This window comes from Glycine soja, chromosome 8, assembly GCF_004193775.1.
Source record: "Glycine soja cultivar W05 chromosome 8, ASM419377v2, whole genome shotgun sequence".
In the NCBI taxonomy this organism is placed as follows: domain Eukaryota; kingdom Viridiplantae; phylum Streptophyta; class Magnoliopsida; order Fabales; family Fabaceae; genus Glycine; species Glycine soja.
Window position 1 is genome coordinate 10,324,132 of NC_041009.1, and position 20,825 is coordinate 10,344,956.

The following is a 20,825-nucleotide window of genomic DNA, read 5'->3' on the forward strand; positions in this document are numbered from 1 at the left end:
AATTAAAAAATAAAAATTAAATTATGGATTTATAAAAATAAGAAGAAAAAAAATTAATTTTTAGTCAATTTATTTATACTGGTATAACATAATTATGATATAGTAAAAAAATTATAATAATATAATTATATTATATACTTTTCTAACACAGTGTTTGACAAACAAAAAGTGTAACCGCCCTCTCCTGTCTTCACCGTTCCTCTCTTTTTCCGACGCGCAAACACTCACACAAATTTCGTTTCTATTTCCGACTACAACTCTCTTTCCCCAATTCTCCGATGACCGGCGGCGACGAGCGTCACCGGACGGAGACCTAAAAACATCTCTCACACACACACTCATTCTCCGGCAGGCATGTCCGAGGACGCGGACCTCGCTCTGCAGACCTTCCGCGCGCTGGTGGAGAGCGCGGACCGGAAGTTCGGCCGTGTACGCGACGTGCCAGCGTATGGCGGCGGCGCGAGCCAGTATCAGCAGCAGCACCACGCGTTCCAGAAGGTGTTCAAGGCGTACACGAGGCTCTGGAAGCACCAGCAGGAGAACCGCGCGAAGCTGGTAGAGTGCGGGTTGAAGCGGTGGGAACTTGGTGAGATCGCGAGCCGAATCGGACAGCTGTATTTCGGGCAGTACATGAGGAGCAGCGAGTGCAGGTTCCTCGTCGAGGCCTACGTCTTCTACGAGGCCATACTCAGTAGAAGGTACTTCCAAGGATCCGAACTCAACGCCAAAGATCTCGGAGTGAGGTCCAAGGAGTTGAGGTTCTACGCGCGCTTTTTGCTCGTTTCGGTTATTCTCAACCGCACCGAGATGGTTAAGCACCTCGTCGAACGCTTTGGGGCTTTGGTTGAGGATTGCAGGACTACCTTTCGGGTAATGCATTGTTTCACTTCTCAATTTGACTTCACTTTTTGTTTCAGCTTTCCGAAAGCAAAATGAACTAACTAATCTTCATCTTTTTTTTTTTGTGTGTTGTACGTGTAGTTATTTTATTTTCTTGTTTTTGCTAATGAAGTTGTTGGGAGTGAAACGATGTGTGATGTGCTTGGTGTTTCCTTTCTTGTGTTCGACGCCGAAAAGTGAAAATACTTTGACTTGGAGATTAAGTAAGAAGCTGCTCTGTGTAGATCAATTGGTTCCTGGTCATTGTATGATACTTGATTTAGGGTCTGTAGGTTTTGTCTGAGGATGATTAGAATAGCTTCTCTTGTTTTGGGCTGTATGATAGAACATAACAGCGGGGATTTGAGGACTTGATCTGTGTACTGACCCCACCTAGCCTCGGTTGTTCTTCCATGTGATATAGTTGGTAGAATTCACGGTTGTTTTTTTGTATAGAATCTTGTCACTAAATTATGTTACTTTCATCCTTTGATGACAATCCCATTGTAGGGGATTTCTGTAATTCGTAATGTAATCTTTGTTTCATTGACATATATGATTTCATAGGATAAGATTGATGGGTATCTAATAGATATTTGTTCAAGCAAACTTTTTATTCCCTTTGTTTTAGATTATGTTATTTTCATTGCCTTAGCCGCAAGATTCTCTTTTGGGTTACACCTCCTATTGTATGAACTATGACAGTGATCAGTGGTGTTCTGGAATAGGATATATATCAAGGTTATTCAAGTTACTCAGTTTCAAAGTAATAAAGAAAAGCAAGTGGTGATTTTTTTAATGAAAGACTCCCCTTTTAGAACCATGTTAATGCTGGATCAAATGAATTTCATGTTGTACACTATACTACTATGCTACACTGACTGCGGGGGCCAGTTTTCTAGAATAAATTGTTGGTGCAGTGATGATTTTCTTTTCAAATCTTATATGAAGTTCTTGTCAGCAAGTATATAATAATAAAGAAATTAATTATTGGCAGTGGGCAAAACAAAAAAAATGATTCAGAAGTTCCTAAATTATACTGACTATGGGAGGAAGTTTTCAAGAATAACATTGTTGGTGCAGATATGATTTTCATTCCAAACCCTATCAATATATAGGGTGTGTAACTAATGAGAGTGTGAGATGTTGGAAGAGTCAATCTTTTTTACCATACTACTAAACATGGATAGTCCAGACTCTTTTACTTAAATCCAATATTGGTTATCTATTTATGATTTTATGGTCAAATTCAGTTCCTCTCATAAGAGCATGCTCTCACCCTATATGCTCCTCTATAGTCCTATGCACACATAGTTCAATGATCGATTTGTTGAAAGTTTGATGTGAAATTCTTGTCAGTAAGCAGTAAGCACATAATAATAAAAACAAATTGCTGTTAGTTGGCAAAACAAAACAAAAGGTTCTGAAGTTCTTAAATGCATTGCATATTTAAATGTGTTGAATTGATAAGTAGATCCCAGACCAAGAGAATAAAAGTGTTATGCTTGAATTAATGTTTCTTAATTATTTGCATGATGACAACAATCCTATTGACTATATTTGGTAATTATTGTAAAAATTACTTGAACTTTTTATTTTTAGTTTGAGTCCTTGCTTGATCATCTCTGCCAAAGACTGCATTGTTCTGCTTCAGGTGTTTTGTCACTTACAAATTTATTTCATTACATTATTTTGCATGTTTTGTTGTTGTTATTTAGGATCGGAAAATCTGATTGTTTTATATAATTTCACTTTTTAACTCATACATTATTAACATTGAACTTTGTGATTTTCTTTAAGATAAAAAAATCTCATGAAACTTCGCTATAATATAGTTTGTTGATGCTTTGTATTCCACTATTCTTCTGGAGAAAACATTATATCTATATTACCTGTTTGACTTATAAATATGAACCATTTCTTTTCAGGAAACTAACTTTAAGGAATGGAGGCAAGTGGTGACAGAAATTAACCGTTTCACGAAAGTTGATAAGGGCTTTAGTTTCAGGCCCATGCGTTATTGTGCCACATTTGATACTCATCGAGCTTCTCTTCCTTATGTGGCTCGTTTTCATGCAAAGAGGGTATTGAAATTTCAAGATGCACTGTTGACAAGCTATCATCGAAATGAGGTTAATACTGATTAATGTTGACAAGGTGGTTCTTAAATTTACTTTAGTACCCGAAAAGGACTGAAGCTTTTGAATCTTTATATGTTCTTACTTACAGATCAAGTTTGCTGAGCTTACATTGGACATCTATAGAATGATACAATGTTTAGAATGGGAGCCTAGTGAAACATTCTACCAAAAGCATACAGTTAAACCTAAGGAGAATGGTGACATAATTGATCATTCAGGAGCTTCTGGGATAATAGACATGAATCTTACTGCAGATATGACTGATCCAACTATACCTCCTAATCCTAGAAAGGCTACCCTGTACCGTCCATCTGTGACACATGTGATAGCAGTGAGTTTTCAAGCCTATTGGAAAGTTTGTGTTACATACTTGCTTATCTATTTACTAAAATCTATAGGCGGTTCTGATAACTAGGTCTCTTCAATTCCAAATAATATTTCGTGGCTATTTTATGGCTTCTCCTATCAGAACTTGGATATTCTTGGTTGCCTTTGGTGTGCTTCATTGGTTCTTGTGTATATTATAATATGCTTTCTTATCTGTTCGTGCACACATACATGTGGGTGTGTTTGTTTTTTCCTTCGTGCTGTGTGATCTGATTCATAAATTTGATGGCAAAATGTTCACTAGTTAAAAGTGGTTGTTTACACCTATTGATATGCAATCTTTCTCAGGCTGTTGAGCACACAATTTGTTATTCCTTATATAAGCTTCATGAGTTATGCAGGTTTTGGCTACAATTTGTGAGGAGCTGCCACCAGACTGTGTTGTGCTAGTATATCTTTCAGCCTCAGGTTTACTTTTGCTCTGTCTTTTCAAGTCTAGTTTCTCTCATGTCCAGTTGTATTAGGTTAGTTACCTTAATGATCACTCATGCAGGGAAGGCTGGTCTTAATAATGTCTCTCAGGTGGAAAATTCTGGCGGTTCATCCAAATATTCAAGACACAAAGTCCTTTCTCAGACTTCCCTAGGACAGAATTCTGGACCTTCTGAAACTCAAAGTAATGGCAAGAGAGAACTGAGCTATTATGACAATTATCTGTGGTTTGGTCCCAAGGGAAATAGTGGTGAGTACCTGCATGGAGTCTATTCTCTGTCAAATTTCTGTTCAGATTGTTCCAGGAAATGTTACACAAATGTGATATTTTCTCTCCATTTTTGGGTTAGTTTTAATTAAATGTTATATAAAAAACAAGTATCTCTGTTGTAGCTGCACTTACATGTGCTTTATTTGAATTACCAGGTTTAAATAATCTCTACCCTGGCGATCTTATCCCCTTTACTAGGAAACCTCTTTTCTTGATTATTGACAGTGATAACAGCCATGCATTCAAGGCAGGTTTGTCAAAACTCAGAACTTGTGTATAAGTTGCCTGTAAACTTTGTTAGATAGAGCTGTTCAGGATATTCCTTGAATCTATTTTTACTTGCTAATGGCTTGATGACATTTGTAATTAGTTTATAACTGTGTAGTCTGAGGGTTTGTTGTAACGTTTCAAATTGAATTTTAACTCACTAACCACAGAAAACCCTGCCTTGTTGAATTCCTTCAACAATTTGAATATGAATGTAGAACTTCTCCAAGGACAGAGTTGAATGGTGGCTTGTCCCATGTTAAACGTATATTGGAATTGATAGGAATTAGAAAATGCTGTCTATTTTAGGCTTGAGAATTGATTGATCCATGCTATTTACTTTGACATGCCTTGATTGACTGTGTACGTCATAAACTATTGCAGGTTTTACATGGGGCTGAAAGGGGTGAAACGGCTGCTCTATTTCTTTCACCTTTAAGACCGATTTTCAAGAATCCATCTGATGTAAATTCAAATAGTGGAAGCCAATTTACCTATTTTTTGACTGCTCCTTTGTCAGCATTTTGCCAAATGATTGGTCTCACCCCCAATGAGGCTGATACAGTAAGCATACACAAATGATCTTTAACCTTTCTCAAATTTACTTTAATTCTTGTTTGTCTAATTTTGTGTTAACCTGTAGGATGTCTACAATGAAGCAGAGAACATTATCGCTAATGCTTTCACGGAGTGGGAAATAATTCTTTGCTCATCAACTACCATGGATTTAGTATGGGCGCAGGTTATAAGTGATCCATTTCTAAGGCGGCTTATTCTAAGGTATTTGCTCTCTACTTTTTAGCCAATGTAGTCTTCTTTTCTTTCTTTATTTTAATTGGTGAAGCGTTTAAATTCAAGTTATTGAATGGACTTGTTGTATGACATGTTGATATCATTTTATGTACAGATTTATTTTCTGCCGATCCGTGATATCTTTTTTCTGCACACCTGAGGAAAGTGAACAGTACCTTCCACTTTGTTTACCCTATCTACCCTCTTCTGTTGCACCAACGTCTGAAGCCGTGCGTTCTGCTGTTGTGCAACTTGCCATGCACTTTGACGTTGCTGACTCCTTTCACTTTACTGAAACATAAGATTTTGGGACCTTAAAAAGTAACAAGTAAAAATGTTAGGCTTACATGCAGGCTTTGGAAGCTAAGGATTCTCAGATCAAAGGAATACAAAACATTATGAGTTGACCTTTCGGGCGACAGGACAAGAGTATTTATTGTGGGGCCTGGGCTGTCTGGTGGAAAAAGAAATTGTTGGGAATGGTTGCCTCTGCCTGTTGTGTTGCTTAATTCCACTCCACATGCTTCATTGATCTATATGCTGCATTTGGTGGTTTGCTCTGTAATGTTAAGGTTAGGTCATGATGGGTGCCTGGTGACTTTTCATGTGTTTGGTCGTGGCAAGATAATTTTGTATTTGTAACGTGGCAAGATAATTTTGTATTTGTAACGTGACAAGATAGTTGTTAGTTTAAAATTAGTTGTATTTGTTCCTACTTCACAGCTTTGAAAAGAAAAAAAAAACAGTAAGTCATTGTTAATTTTACCATTGTTGAGCAGAATTGGACGGTATTCAATCAACTTTGATTGAAGAGGATGAATTCTGAACGAATTCCGTCAAAACTCAAAAAGTAAATTACTTACCCTGTATATTCAATTTATAGAAACATTATCATGCGGTTATTATGATAATACAATCTGATGGACAACAAATATCTAACTAGTACTGTAAATATTTGTGTGTGTTTGTTTTACCGTTTCAAAAATCATTGGCTTGCGTTTTAATGCACTGTTTAAAGTAACAAATTATTATCTCTCTTTAAATGTACGTTTGGAGCTTGTTGTTCATCGGAAAAATAAACACATTAAATACTATAAAGACTACCGTTAAAGGTATATATATATATATATATATATAGTTAAATATTTTTCAAAATCTCAATTTTATTTACGTAAACACGTTTGCAAAAAATAATAAATTTACATATTAAAATTATAAAAAAAATGTACATGTCAAAATTAAAATATAACATAAACAAACCTGAGCAACTAAAATAAAGTCAGTTTTAAATCTAGTTAGTCGTAAGATCTAATTGGAGATTGAATAGGGAATTTGGATAATAGCTGATGCTGTATAGCCATTTAAAAAACAAAAAAGCTTTTGATTCGAATTATGATTTAAGTTTTTAAAATACTTTTGTTTTGATTCTAATTCCTGTAATATTATTTTTAGTTCCAGCGAGTAAATAGCATCCTTAACTGTTAACTGAAGATGGCAGTGTAACTTGCACACACTCCATGCTCACTAGCCTAGTCCCAACCTTTTGGCGCCAACGCCACTCCTTCTTCGTGCTCGCGACCCTTTTCTCCTCCACTCGGGATATGTACCACGCGAACCTCGACATCGTCGCCCTCTCACGCGCCGGGAAAGTCGACGCCGCACGCAAACTGTTCGACGAAATGGCAACAAAAGACGTCGTCACGTGGAACTCCATGCTCTCCGCCTACTGGCAAAACGGCCTTCTCCAACGCTCCAAAGCACTCTTCCACTCCATGCCGCTTCGCAACGTCGTTTCCTGGAACTCCATCATCGCCGCCTGCGTCCAAAACGACAACCTCCAGGACGCGTTCCGCTACCTCGCCGCCGCGCCAGAGAAGAACGCCGCGTCGTACAACGCCATCATCTCAGGGCTCGCGAGGTGCGGCCGCATGAAGGACGCGCAGAGGCTCTTCGAAGCGATGCCGTGTCCGAACGTCGTGTCATACACCGCGATGGTGGATGGGTACGCGAGGGTGGAGGGAGGGATTGGGCGCGCGAGGGCGCTGTTCGAAGCTATGCCTCGAAGGAACTCGGTGTCATGGGTTGTGATGATAAATGGTTTGGTGGAGAATGGGTTGTGCGAGGAAGCGTGGGAAGTGTTTGTGAGAATGCCGCAGAAGAATGATGTTGCGAGGACCGCTATGATTACTGGGTTTTGTAAAGAAGGGAGGATGGAAGATGCGAGGGATTTGTTTCAAGAGATTCGGTGCAGAGATCTCGTTTCTTGGAATATAATTATGACGGGTAAGCTAAGCTTTAACATTTCAAACTTTCAACCTCCACGCCATTGTGTAATCCTCGCTAGTAGTTAGCTTATAACTGAAAAGTGTTTGTGATTTATTTTATTTTTTGTTGAGAAAAGTTTTTTTTTTTTAATTAGATGTGTTTTAATAAAAGCTAGGTAGTTAGGCTTCTAGCTATTGTCTTTGCCTTGGTGTCTGGTATTGATAACAAATTGACAATTCACTTCCTTGTATATGAATATGATTATTCTCCAGAGTCTGAACTGAAATTTGAATGGCATTTTTGAATTTGTGGGTATCCTTACATATGATATAGAGCTTCAGGATTGTGATTTATCAAATTGGGCCATTTCCCACCTATCTAGGTTTCAGCCTTCATTGTTTTATTCACAGGAAACCAGTGGTTTAAGATTTTCTTCAGAATAACCCTGTTATAGAGCAAAAGTCCAACTTGGCAAAGGCATCCTAAGCATCTCACGGCTGTTCTTGGCAATGATGATGTAGTTAGCTCTGCTCATTTCATGCTGCTGCATCTTCTATCCTAGATGCTCTTGTTATGGGAAAGCTTTCATTAAATTTTACTTATTTTTAAAAAGGAACGAATAACAACTAGAAGCCTAACTGTCTGACTTATTGCATTGGAGTCTAGTTCTATTAAGGTGTATAATAATCATGTAACTATATGTAAGTCTTTTGAAAAAAAAAATATCGGATCCTCTTTGCCTGTTATGTAATATAAGTAATATTAATATAGTTATATTCAATATAGATACTCTTTTTTTTTTTTTATCAAAAAAGGACTTGTTTTAATTAACTTTTAAGTCCGATTATTTATATCTGATAAGAATTGTGTCTTTTTTTCTCTAATATAATTTTATTATCTTTAAAATAAATAAATAAAACTGTATCATTGCTTTTCTCCTAAGCTAAAAATAGTAGCTTCTAAAAGAATCTAAAAACATGTTGGATCACATAATCATTTTTTAAGCATAAACAAAAAAACCCAAGTCTCTGATGTAAAAAAATGTGTACAGCCCTAAATTTCAGTAAACACACCTAGATTGCGACACATTTAAATTAAACCAAAGGGGACTATTATTCCCTGCTTGCTCTAAAATTAAGCTCAATTTAGAAAAGCCTTATCCGTTTAAAACATATTTTAATTAAATTGTTGAGAAAAAACAATAACTTTTGGTCCTAGGAGGAGGTAGTTTTCTTCTACTCTGTCATTACAATTTTTTTTCTTTATTATTCCATCTTTTCACAATTGATTCATCGTTTGTAGGTTATGCACAAAATGGGAGAGGGGAAGAGGCACTGAATTTGTTTTCACAAATGATCAGGACTGGTATGCAACCAGATGACTTGACTTTTGTTTCAGTTTTCATTGCCTGTGCAAGTCTTGCATCACTCGAAGAAGGAAGCAAGGCGCATGCTCTTTTAATTAAGCATGGCTTTGATTCAGATTTGTCAGTATGTAATGCCCTGATTACTGTGCACAGCAAATGTGGTGGAATTGTTGATTCTGAGTTAGTTTTTGGACAAATTTCCCATCCGGACCTTGTTTCATGGAACACTATCATTGCTGCATTTGCACAGCATGGTCTGTATGACAAAGCACGCTCCTACTTTGACCAGATGGTGACAGTCAGTGTTCAACCTGATGGCATAACTTTTCTGAGTTTACTATCTGCGTGTTGTCGTGCTGGGAAGGTTAATGAGAGCATGAATCTATTTAGTTTGATGGTTGATAATTATGGTATTCCACCAAGGTCTGAGCACTATGCTTGCTTAGTTGACGTGATGAGTCGAGCAGGTCAGTTGCAGAGAGCTTGCAAAATAATCAATGAGATGCCATTCAAGGCAGATTCCAGCATCTGGGGTGCTGTGCTTGCAGCCTGTAGTGTTCATTTAAACGTGGAATTAGGGGAACTGGCAGCTAGAAGAATTTTGAATTTGGATCCTTTTAATTCTGGTGCCTATGTTATGCTGTCTAATATATATGCTGCTGCTGGCAAATGGAAGGATGTCCATAGAATCAGGATTCTGATGAAAGAGCAAGGAGTTAAGAAACAAACAGCTTATAGTTGGTTGCAGATTGGAAACAAAACCCATTATTTCGTTGGAGGGGATCCATCACATCCTAATATTAATGATATTCATGTTGCTTTAAGGAGAATAACATTACATATGAAGGTAAAAGGTAACTATGAAGAAATTTTCTTTTAAAGGCTGCAAGTTAAGATGGGCATGTCATAGTAGTTCTAACTTTAAGCTTCAGCACTTATTGCCATAGTAGCTCTAAATTTTACAGATAAAAATCTGGGAATAAGAAATTTCAAGTCAAATGTTCAATTTAATAATTAATAATAGGGAGCTGGGAAGATCTAAGGGATGACAACATTGGTAAATTGATGTCGTCCATACTTAGCTATAGGGTTCTCTCTCACCAAAATATCGGAAGTTAAGTATTTATTTATTCAACAATTTTTTACATCTCAAAACAAATGAAACGGAAAGAAAACAAAAACATAAATCACAAATCAATTAAGCCATTAATCTTTTTTCTATCTTTTTATGATTTTGCTCATTTTATTTTATATTTATCTCTTGTTATTATTATTTTTATGATTGTAGGAGAAATTGTAAGGCAATGTTGTAAGAAAGTAATTTCTCCAATGTCTTATATACTTGTCATTTTCTCCCAGGAAGATCATTGCAAAAGGCAGACCCAATTTGATTACTGAGACCCCTAACTTGATCATTCCTGCAATTTCATGCAGATTTTGTTGCGTCTTCCTTGGAAACTGCATTTAGAAAGTTTTCCATTCCTTCATGATTGTGTTAAACTATATGTACACACGCTCGCGCACAAAAAAAAAAAAACTTCTAAGTTTTTTTATTTGCAAAACAAAATATACTAGCAATGTGTAAAATAACAAGTTAAAGATTACAATTGTTTATTATGCAATTTCATACTTCGAATGTGACAAATCATTTCTTTATCATCAATACTATCAAATACTCTCATTTCCTTTAAAGTTGAATTAATTTTTTTTTTTAAAAAAATTGTCTTAAATTCTCAGTAAACCATAAATTTTGCCTGATAGTGGGGCCAAATATCTATGAACTGTGAGATAAGAATAAAAAACTAATGTATGTAGCATTTTAAAAAAACCAAGGGTGGGGGAATAGGATATCATGCTGTCTTGTATTTTCCTCTCTCTTGATAAGTATTTTTTTTCTTCTCTAAAATCAAATTGAACAATGCAGGATGTTTTTGAATTGAGATTATAGAATGTGGTCCCTTCAAACTATTAGCTAAAAGTGTATCAAGGAGGTTTAGTTCAATTACTTGAACAGATGCATCTGTTTATAATTTCTACAGATCAAACAAAATATTAGCTGAAAGTGTGGTTCTGGAAGTTGCTTGAAAAATTGTGTAACTGAAAATGCTTTTATGTTTAATAAGACACAGGCTTGCATAATGTTTATACTATATACAACATGGACACGGGTAGAATGTTACCCTGATGTGGGTTTCTATAAGAAGCAAAATTACACAATTAGGAACAAACTTGGTAGCTTGCAATTCCTCTTGTACTAGCATTCTGGGAAGCTGCTACCTATGTGAGTTTTTAGTAGTTGATTCTGCAGTATAAAGATATGAGTTAGTATTTTGCCCTGAGAATGTTGTTTCCAGTGTTTAGTTCTGAGAATGTCCGGTTTGGAATATGCAATGTGGAACAATTAAGTACACACTTTGGTGGCTGATGCTTAGAAAGTATTCTAGTTTGCCTGAGTCCTAGTATTGCTTTAAGTGATTTTGGATCACATGTATCTAAATATAAAATGTATTACATTGTGATTTATCTTTTGCGGTTGAGATAGAATTGCCTTCCGGAAGTTATATTCTGAAAAGAGGAATGTAAATAAATTCCAGAAGGTGAGAGGATATTTTAGGTAAACAAATTTGAAAGGAAAGTGTATAAGTAGAAAGAGGGAGTGGAAATAGCAATTTCCAAAAAAAATCTAAACAAATAATTGTAATTTTATTAAGCCACATAGAAATGGGGTTGTTTAATCTCATATTTAGTTGGGGTTAGTTAAGAAAACCCTAAAATAAATTCTTAAATGTCAACAGTTAATTTTTTTAATAACTGTTATAATTTTAAATTAACTTTATCCTCCAGACAAGTAAACATAACACGCAATAATGAACTCAACAAAAAAAAAAAAAAACGCCATAATGATTAAAAAAAAAAAACATAACACGCCATTCATTATAAAAAAAAAAAAAAGCTCAATCCAATTAATGCTACCCATTCTCACTCGGCTTACAGATTAACGTTGAAAATTAGTTATTAGTCGTTATGACAAATTTCATTTTCCGCGTAACGTAATTAGGTTGGACTATTTTATTAGGCTTTCCTACCCAGTATGCTAAAATTTTCAAGATTATGCCGTCACCACCCAAGTGTGTTAACTTTCAAAGAAATCGGCTATCAGTCATTCACTACACCCTCGACAAATTGAGGTTTGTTGGATAATATATACATAGTATTTGATCACTACATACAATAATGAAATGAAGAATTGAGGGATAAGACGTAATTAAGGAACTCAAAATTATTGGTATAGATGTAATATCACATAATCACTTACACTGCACCACGTTTCTTTGAATAGACCTATAATAGATGAAAATAGAAAGGGAATAGTGAAAGACATGGGATAAAAATATCTAATTTTTATCATTTGTTTAAGAAAAAAAATTCCTAAGATGCAAAATGACAATAGCATTTTTTCAGTTTAATTGTAGAAAGGGAATAGTTATTTATTTTTTTAAAAAATATGAAAATAAATTGAATTAGAATTGCATTTTATTAACGTTATATTTAACCAAATTAGCTGAAAGTTAAAAATTAAAAATATAAAATCATCAGTTAAAGAATTCAAAAGTATAGAATAACATAATTAAAAAATATTTAACTAACTTATAAATTTAATGCAGCATGTACAAATTTTAGATAAAGCATGTATAAACATTCTAAGACGAGTATGTTTGGATTTTTAGTAAAGTATTTTAAAAATATATTTGAAAATAAAATAAGAATTATGTTTAATAATCTCCAAAAACATGTTCAAAAATAAAATTTTATCTATAAACTCATTTTTATGGGAAAAAAAAACTTAACATACTTTTATAAACAAAAGTATACTTAAAATTTAAGTTTACAAAAATGTAATTCAAACAATAGTAAATTGAAGGTGGGGGCGATAGAATGGCATGTGGTGACAGAAATCCATGAAAATGATGGCTTGGCTGCAGTGTACAGTGTTTCTCTCTCAAACCGAAGTGAAGAAAAGTCCCCACTTAACATTTCCTTCTTCTCATGACACTCACCACAACCGTTCATGCTTTTGGATGCACCACTTTTCCTTGGCTTTCTTCCACCATTCCCCAAACAAAGAAAAATGGGGCCCACCACCATCCCTCTCCCAAGGACAGTGCTGGCCCCACCACCTTCCCAAAAATATTGCTTTTGCTTACACTCTAACTCTGAATTCTCCCTTCATTCAATCAAGTTTCCATGCTACAACTTGCAACTTCCAACCACATACACATAAGATAAATCTAATTTGTCAATGGAGTTATATTTCGTGAAATAAAAGTATTTGATTTTTATTACATGTCAAAAATTTGAATAAATAGTAATCACAAAATCAGAAATGTAATTAATCTCTAATTCAAAAATTTAAAGATATTTGTTATTTTTTGTAATTATTTAATACTAGTATACATTTAAAAAATACCTTCCATTTACTATTTTATGAATATGCACATTGTTTGATGAACTCAAATATATGCAAATAGTCAAACACCACGCAATTTCTCTGGCAGGTACATAGTTTCTGTTACATAAAATTTAAGTTTAGTACTACTATATTTTACGCTTTTTATTATCCAATTTAAGTTTAGGCTTAAATTGTTAGTGATGGTTTGTCGAGATGATGACCCTTGGGGAGATTGTCTTGTATGAACTTTGCTTCATAATTGATGTGGCAGCAGCTCTTCACTTTAAGAAAATATATATAAATATAGTGATTTTTTTACTTTCTCTAATTTTATAATTTGAACACATTGTCCATCTCTAATTTTTCAGCCGTTATCAAATTTTGCTTTTTTTTCTTAGTTTTGTTGTCATTTATGTCCACCAGATACTTTCACAACTTATTCAACTTGATATTTTATTTCATCTCATATTTTGTTTTCATATGTATTACAATAATAACAATTATTTTTATTTTTACTATTTTTTAAAGAAATTGCTCCGAATGACTTAGAGTCTTGGATCGAATATTATGTGGTAAGATTTGTGTGGCATGACTATTTTTGTATACATGTGATGGATGCACCTAAGTGAGATATTGATAATGGTTGATTTTAATCTGTTGTTGCATGAAATAATAAGATTAGTTGAATGTGTTTCCATTAACTTTTGCTTTAACGCAATTTCAAAATTTAAATTCATAATCAATTAATTTGGAGTTGAAAGGAGAAATATGTATCAACTGTATTGGGTTTTCAAATTACTCAGAAAACCACTTTGGAAATGAATTGTAACGAAATTTAGAGATATACTATATCAAAACATAAATGAATTTGAAAATAGCAAGACAGGAACAAGTAATTTGAAAGAAAAATAGGCGGAAAAGATAATTGTAAAGATGCATTTGTTTGATTGTGTTTCCAACCTTTTCCAAACACATATTTATACAAAAAGATAAGAAATAGCTTGCTAAAAAAATATTTTTGAGTGATAACACAATCGTTACGCTCTGCTTAGTTAGAAGGAGATAACTATATAAAAAAGAGAAATATACCAAAATAAAATAAATTTTTGAGTTGTTTGATTTAAGAGAAATAACTAAAAATAAAGTAAAAAAAAATAGTAAAATGTAAAAGTATTGTTATACCCTTAAAAATTGATTATTTTGTGTGATGTCCAAAAAATGAAAATTATCTCAATAAATAATATAAAATGTATTCAAAAGAGTGTGTTAACATTTATCTTTATCTAAATATAAATCATTGAGCAATTAAGTGAAAAATCAGAGCATCCATGTATTACTAGTATTCTTTATCATTAAATTGACAAGCTATCAACCATTCGTTAGTCAATAATATTCGCAAGAATTGTTCAACTATTAATTAAAAACAATAAATAAATATCAATAGTTTCCTTACACATAAAAATGTTTTGAAATTTAGTTAAAAGCTATAACATGAATATAAATAAAAATATACAAAATAAAACTATACCAATATTGTTAAATAATGATAAAATTACATTTCTCGGTGAGGAGAGGTATTATAAGAAAGGCCTCCATGCCACTAGCTATAAAGTTAAAATATTCTATTTTATTTCAGTTTAGTTTATTTTATAGAAATAAAACAAAGAGTAATCATTAAATAATATATATATATATATATATATATATATATATATATATTAAGATCTCAAAATACTGTGCTTTCTTCCTGAATAGTCAAAAGAGCATTCGTTTTAATTTGTAAAGCAACAAATTATTCGAGAAAAATTACTTACTCCATTTTAAATTATTACTCGTTTTTTTAAAATAGTCTTTTAATATTACGATTAGAAGGAATAAAAACGCTAATTACATGGCAATATTTTAAATATTTCAATATAAAAAAGGTACATTACAATTTTTTTTTTAAATTATGTAAAAAAAATATTTTGTAAACTATTAAATAATGTAAGTGGACATTGTGACTCATGAAACAAGTTGATTAAGCTTGGATTTGTATTAATTTTTAGTTTTTTATAAAACACATATTTTGTAGACAATTTTATCTTTAGATAAAATTACGAACGACAAAATTTTCTTTGAAATATTTAATATAGTTGTATGCTAAAAGTTCAAACTGAAGAGAAAACCCAGGGTAAATTTTTTTCCAAAAAAACCATCAGTTCTAACATATAAGATAATTCCGTTTATACAAGAGCCAATTTTTTATTGAAATACATAAAATTATAATATATATCTTATGTTATTTTATAACTTTTATAATAAATATGATGCAATTTAATTAAATCTGTAATGAGGTGTCAGATAAGGCCTTCTCCAAAACTGTCTAAGCATGGCTGTGAGCTGCTCCACCTCGTAAGTCGTAACTAGTACCCCATTCATTCGCTTATTACTTCTCTGTAGTGCGCACCCACACCCACTCGCTGAGAGTAGTAAAGTTTTGATACTCGCGCTCCTGACCCTCAAAATGGTCAACACCAGTTGACTCGCCTTCTGAGTTTGAGCATGTTCGCGTTCCTCCAAGGGCGAGTATGCGTCGCTGTCCTTACCCGACGTTTGGTCCTCAAAACAATCCACTGCATCGTCGGATCAAAATCTTTGTTTGTCTGCTACTAATTTCAGCCAATGCGTTTATGCCATGTGTCACTTTTTTTTATCTCTGACATTTTATTTAATTATAACATATTATTCATTTAATAGTTTTTTTTTACTTTACTTTCTTTAAGAGACTAATCTCATGATTTATTATCATCATGAGAATATCTTATGTTACAATTCGAAAAGAAGAAAAAAAATATGACAAATAAGCTCACAATTGTAGAGACAGACATTAAAGTTTCAGCCACAAACTGTTTTAAAACCTTGAATAGAAGGTTTTAAATTACAAGGTTTAAAGTAATATTTATTTCTATAATATTACTTTTTTTACATATGTTTAATAAACCAATAGTTTTACTTCACTTTTTCCCCTTTGTTTTATAGACAAATATATAAATTCCAATTTTCTTTTTAATTGAAGCATCTGATTATAAATTTAACTATTATTTTGTGATTCATTTTTTAATAAGTAATCATATTAAAACTTGGTAAAAGAGTTTTATCCTTCATACTCGGATTAGTGAGATTCCTTATGTGAGGATTGTTATCTGATGTGAACAAAATTGCAGACCATAATGCGAAAAGTTTTCACGTATAATACTGATATCGTATTCATACATACTATCAAATAATAATTCAATTATACTTAAAATATGTAATTATAAGATATAGTAAATACTAGTTTTCATTCTTTTACAATATTCTCTAAGTAAATTTCAAATAGTTTTGTGTTTTCAATATATTAAAAACAGTATGTTGTTCACTGTATTTTTTTTATAAGATATTAAGATCATTATAAAGGAAAAAATAAAAAAGGATATGTCATCTCTCATAAATTATACCTACCTAAACTAAATACAGTATATATTTCTGACATACAAAGTCCTGTGTCTGAAGGTATAGTGGCAGTCCAATTGTAATTTGCAACAAGGGCATCTAAACCCAGAACCCAATCATCTTTTATTGCAAACTTTTGTGCATTGGAATTTGGAGGCCATAAAAAAGATGCGATGCTACACGCAAACAAGTAGTACAAGTCCAATAAGAAAAGCAAGATAGAAAGATTGGCTAGTTCACACACCTCAATTAATACAACAACACCCTGTTGCTGATAGTTATTATAGAGAGAGTTCGATCAATTCAAGCTTGCAAGCTTAACCATGGAACGGTATGAGATAATTAAAGATATTGGGTCAGGAAACTTTGGTGTGGCAAAGCTGGTCAAGGAAAAATGGAGTGGTGAATTATATGCTATCAAGTTCATTGAGAGAGGCTTCAAGGTTCTATTTTCAAATTCCATGTATCTTTTCTTTTGTCATATCTTAATCTTGTCTTGTGTACATATGTTCTTTAGATTGTCCTTTGTTAATGGGGTTCTATTGGGTTTTGCAGATTGATGAACACGTGCAAAGAGAGATTATAAATCATAGGTCCTTGAAGCATCCCAATATCATTAGATTTAAAGAGGTACGGAATTGGAGACGTTTTTGGTTTCAATGAGTATAAACTCAAAGTGTAATTATTTGCTTTCTCTGAAGAAAATCACTCCCTTTCTTTATCTACTTCTTACCAATTTTGTGAAAAATGAAAATCTATATGCATCCAGGGACATATACACCTAAACTCTTGTCCTAAATTCAATTTTGTCCCATAATGGAATAAATATTCGAGACGGGTTATTAAAGCATGGTTTCTTTCTATCTTCCTCATAATTCAGTTTTATTCTCTACCATATACAGTTCCACGAAGGATCTCAATATTTAGGGTCATTTTTTTGGTTTTTCTTAATAAGAATTTCCAGAATCGTGTAAAGAACCGAACAAGAAATCTTTTCAATTTGATTTAAAAAATTCTTTCTCAGGCAAAAAAGATGGGTGCTTTGAAAGAAGACACACATTACTCCTTTACTCTTGCAACATGAGATGTTACGTTTCCTCTTCATTCAAAGTTCGATTTATCTTTTGTCGCTCCTCATTTATGTATATTATTGTAACTAAATGACTAGTCTAGGTGTGATCTATAACATGTTAGCTAACTGCATCTTGACTTTTATGCCGATTTGTGACATAATTCATCGCAGTTGTTGCTTACTCCAACTCATCTTGCAATAGTCATGGAATATGCTTCCGGGGGAGAACTGTTTGAAAGAATATGCAGTGCTGGGAGATTCAGTGAGGACGAGGTAGATTAGATTAGATTTTAATCATTTATAATAATTGATAACGAAAAGCTTCTGTGGCTTTATGATAGTGCTTTTGTCCAAGATGGCCATTGTATTATTGACCTTTTTAGATTCCAAAACAGTAATAAATTAAGATTGCATCAACTTTACATTTTGCATGAAACAAAGTGGGAGTACTGTTTATTCTTTAAACAAATATACATAGTAGTGTGTGAAATTTCAAATGGCAAGTTGATAGCCTGTTGGCTGCTTTCATATAATTTAATTTTTTGTATTTAACTCTATTTAATTTGTACATCGTATCTAGACTCTTTTTTTTTTAATTTTATTTTATACATAGTATTTCTTTATTTCACATTCTAGATACTTGTAAACAGAAAATTTCATACTAATTTCTCCTTTTCCATGCATAGGCGAGATATTTCTTTCAGCAACTGATTTCTGGAGTCAGCTATTGCCATTCAATGGTACCGTATTTTTGTCTAATCTGAATCTAAATGGTTTATATTTTTCAATACATGATTCAAATTAAGTCATACTACTTTAAACTAGCTGAAATTGAAGGTGTAATTTTGTCGCAGGAAATTTGCCACAGAGATCTTAAGCTGGAAAACACACTTCTAGATGGAAGCTCAGCACCACGACTTAAAATCTGTGACTTTGGTTACTCAAAGGCAAGAACTTATTAATTATTACTACTTAATTTCATTTAACATGATGTTTCAAATTCTAGTTAATTACTCAACTTTACGTTCGGATCTTTCTTCAGTCATCTGTTTTGCACTCCCAGCCAAAATCAACGGTAGGAACCCCTGCCTATATTGCACCAGAGGTTTTGTCAAGAAGAGAATATGATGGGAAGGTAACTATACATCATCTAAATTTCCCTTTCCAATCATGTAACCGTGGCTTCACTCATTTGGAGCAAATGTTTGGCCACTGATAAGTTCTTATCCTTGAGAATGATTAGGTCGCGGATGTTTGGTCTTGTGGGGTGACCTTATATGTGATGTTGGTTGGAGCATATCCTTTTGAAGACCCAGAAGACCCAAGAAACTTCAGAAAAACACTTCAGGTTAGTTGGACCAATAATAATACGAGTTCCCTTTTAGTTTTCCTAGTGTAATAAATTAGTCACACAATTAATTAATTTATTAATTTTGGATAATTTTGACAGCGAATTCTTAGTGTCCACTATTCAATTCCAGACTATGTACGAATCAGTAAAGAGTGTAGGCACCTTTTGTCTAGAATATTTGTGGCCAACCCGGAAAAGGTACAATTATTTATATGTTAATTTGTTGCATAACATAATAACATTTATTATTATTATTATTATTATTATATGATGTTAACTTTGGGTTATATTATTAATTGGAAGCAGAGAATTACCATACCAGAGATTAAAATGCACCCTTGGTTCCTAAAGAATTTGCCACTAGAATTTATGGACGAGGGCGAAGGGGTGTTGCAGAATGATGATCATGTGAATGAAGAGTCATCTGAAATCACTCAAAGCATTGAAGAAATACTGGCCATAGTTCAAGAGGCTAGGAAACCGGGTGAGGGCCCAAAAGTTGGTGAGCAATTTGTTGGGGGCAGCATGGACCTCGATGATATTGATGCGGATGCTGACATCGATGACATTGAGACAAGCGGTGATTTTGTCTGTGCATTGTGAATGATGATGCTTGCACTTTGCACACTATTTCTCCCTCAAAAGCAGTTTAAGATAAGATGTTGTTCCTTGACGAGATAGATAGGGAAGAATCAAACAAAACCTCTCTAGCCTTTACTGCTTTCTTCGTTTTTTTAATGCTTAGCCAAAAAATCAAGACTGTATGCATATGTAATGATTAATAATATAGTAGTAGCTTGGCTTTCTTTCTTCCCTTTTCTCTCTCTCTATATATTATAAATAAATAATTTGCGATGTCTCGTTTTCATGTAATTATTATTCTATAAAACGTTAAATGACAAATTCACATTTGAATAATAACTGATCTATCATTGTCGTTGTATCGACATCGTCTAAAAGCACTAGACAACTAATGTAATATGAGGGATGCTGATGCATCATGCTCTCCTTAAAAATGACTAAAATACTAACCTTTTGTTAATTTTTTTAATTGAAAATATATAAATTTTCAAATTTCAAATTAACTTTAAAGACTTTTTGATGGCTAGAACTTTCTTTATTCTCTTATCATATCATATTAGTGAAGTGTATTTCTTATTTTTATTTTAAAAAATAGCAGAATTATAAAATATTAAGATAATAGTTATTTTTTCTCTTTATCATTATCATTGTCATATCTATCATTTCTCTCATTCTGTTTTGTTGTTATTATTATCATAATCACTAATGTTGTTATACCATTAAATTCCAAATAATATATTTAAGAAATAAAATTATTTGTCTTTCCTAATAAAATTTTTCTATATGCATTATCAGAGAATTAAACATCGATCACCATGTTTAAAGGATCGCATCATCTACCAACTTAATAATATAGTTTAAGGCTTCAATATATTTTGTAAAGTTAAGTTTGATTTTAGTATCTTGAAGAATAAAAGCTATTTTTTAATCAATTTTTTTCAATATAACATGTAATTTACGGGAGAAATAAGTATATAATATAAATATTAGACAAGAATATTCTTGGTGTTGGGGTGTTTCTTTATCCTGTTCATTCAGAAAAAAAATAAATTAGACAAGTCGATAATCCATCTATACTAAAACATTGTGCATTCCT

General features: G+C 33.0%; 3 protein-coding genes across 7 annotated transcripts; all 3 read left to right on the plus strand.

The window, feature by feature from the left end:
* The first annotated feature begins 162 nt into the window (after window positions 1-162).
* LOC114421848 (protein SCAI-like) lies at window positions 163-5,989 on the plus strand. Of its 2 annotated transcripts, XM_028387941.1 has the most exons (9): window positions 163-870; window positions 2,808-3,011; window positions 3,109-3,351; window positions 3,749-3,815; window positions 3,901-4,089; window positions 4,266-4,357; window positions 4,762-4,941; window positions 5,021-5,157; window positions 5,285-5,989. In XM_028387941.1, exons 1-9 carry the CDS (start codon window positions 355-357, stop codon window positions 5,469-5,471), a joined length of 1,815 nt encoding a protein of 604 aa, XP_028243742.1. In that variant the 5' UTR covers window positions 163-354; the 3' UTR covers window positions 5,472-5,989. The 2 variants fall into 2 exon arrangements, with proteins under 2 accessions (XP_028243742.1, XP_028243743.1); XM_028387942.1 differs by lacking the exons at window positions 5,021-5,157; window positions 5,285-5,989 and having other exon boundaries at window positions 4,266-4,361; window positions 4,762-4,920.
* A 539-nt stretch (window positions 5,990-6,528) lies between these two features.
* Window positions 6,529-10,337, plus strand: LOC114422276 (pentatricopeptide repeat-containing protein At4g02750-like). Of its 4 annotated transcripts, none has more exons than XM_028388552.1 (3): window positions 6,529-7,452; window positions 8,737-9,654; window positions 10,089-10,337. In XM_028388552.1, exons 1-3 carry the CDS (start codon window positions 6,687-6,689, stop codon window positions 10,196-10,198), a joined length of 1,794 nt encoding a protein of 597 aa, XP_028244353.1. In that variant the 5' UTR covers window positions 6,529-6,686; the 3' UTR covers window positions 10,199-10,337. The 4 variants fall into 4 exon arrangements, with proteins under 4 accessions (XP_028244353.1, XP_028244354.1, XP_028244355.1 ...); XM_028388553.1 differs by having other exon boundaries at window positions 6,531-7,452; window positions 10,160-10,337; XM_028388554.1 differs by having other exon boundaries at window positions 6,531-7,452; window positions 8,737-9,647; window positions 10,160-10,337.
* A 6,434-nt stretch (window positions 10,338-16,771) lies between these two features.
* On the plus strand, window positions 16,772-19,961 carry LOC114421849 (serine/threonine-protein kinase SAPK2-like). Its single transcript, XM_028387943.1, has 9 exons — window positions 16,772-17,167; window positions 17,280-17,354; window positions 17,968-18,069; window positions 18,483-18,536; window positions 18,651-18,743; window positions 18,839-18,931; window positions 19,040-19,144; window positions 19,247-19,345; window positions 19,454-19,961. The coding sequence occupies exons 1-9, from the start codon at window positions 17,048-17,050 to the stop codon at window positions 19,748-19,750; spliced, it is 1,038 nt and encodes a 345-aa protein (XP_028243744.1). The 5' UTR covers window positions 16,772-17,047; the 3' UTR covers window positions 19,751-19,961.
* The last annotated feature ends 864 nt before the right edge of the window (window positions 19,962-20,825 follow it).

Coding starts and splice junctions, on each gene's coding strand:
- LOC114421848 (XM_028387941.1), top strand. CDS start 355: ATGTCCGAGGACGCGGACCTCGCTCTGCAGACCTTCCGCGCGCTGGTG. Junction 3,012..3,108: donor CAAGCTATCATCGAAATGAG/GTTAATACTGAT, acceptor TCTTACTTACAG/ATCAAGTTTGCTGAGCTTAC. Junction 4,942..5,020: donor CCCCCAATGAGGCTGATACA/GTAAGCATACAC, acceptor GTTAACCTGTAG/GATGTCTACAATGAAGCAGA.
- LOC114422276 (XM_028388552.1), top strand. CDS start 6,687: ATGCTCACTAGCCTAGTCCCAACCTTTTGGCGCCAACGCCACTCCTTC. Junction 7,453..8,736: donor TTGGAATATAATTATGACGG/GTAAGCTAAGCT, acceptor CATCGTTTGTAG/GTTATGCACAAAATGGGAGA. Junction 9,655..10,088: donor ATTACATATGAAGGTAAAAG/GTAACTATGAAG, acceptor TTATGATTGTAG/GAGAAATTGTAAGGCAATGT.
- LOC114421849 (XM_028387943.1), top strand. CDS start 17,048: ATGGAACGGTATGAGATAATTAAAGATATTGGGTCAGGAAACTTTGGT. Junction 17,355..17,967: donor ATATCATTAGATTTAAAGAG/GTACGGAATTGG, acceptor AATTCATCGCAG/TTGTTGCTTACTCCAACTCA. Junction 19,145..19,246: donor ACTTCAGAAAAACACTTCAG/GTTAGTTGGACC, acceptor TAATTTTGACAG/CGAATTCTTAGTGTCCACTA.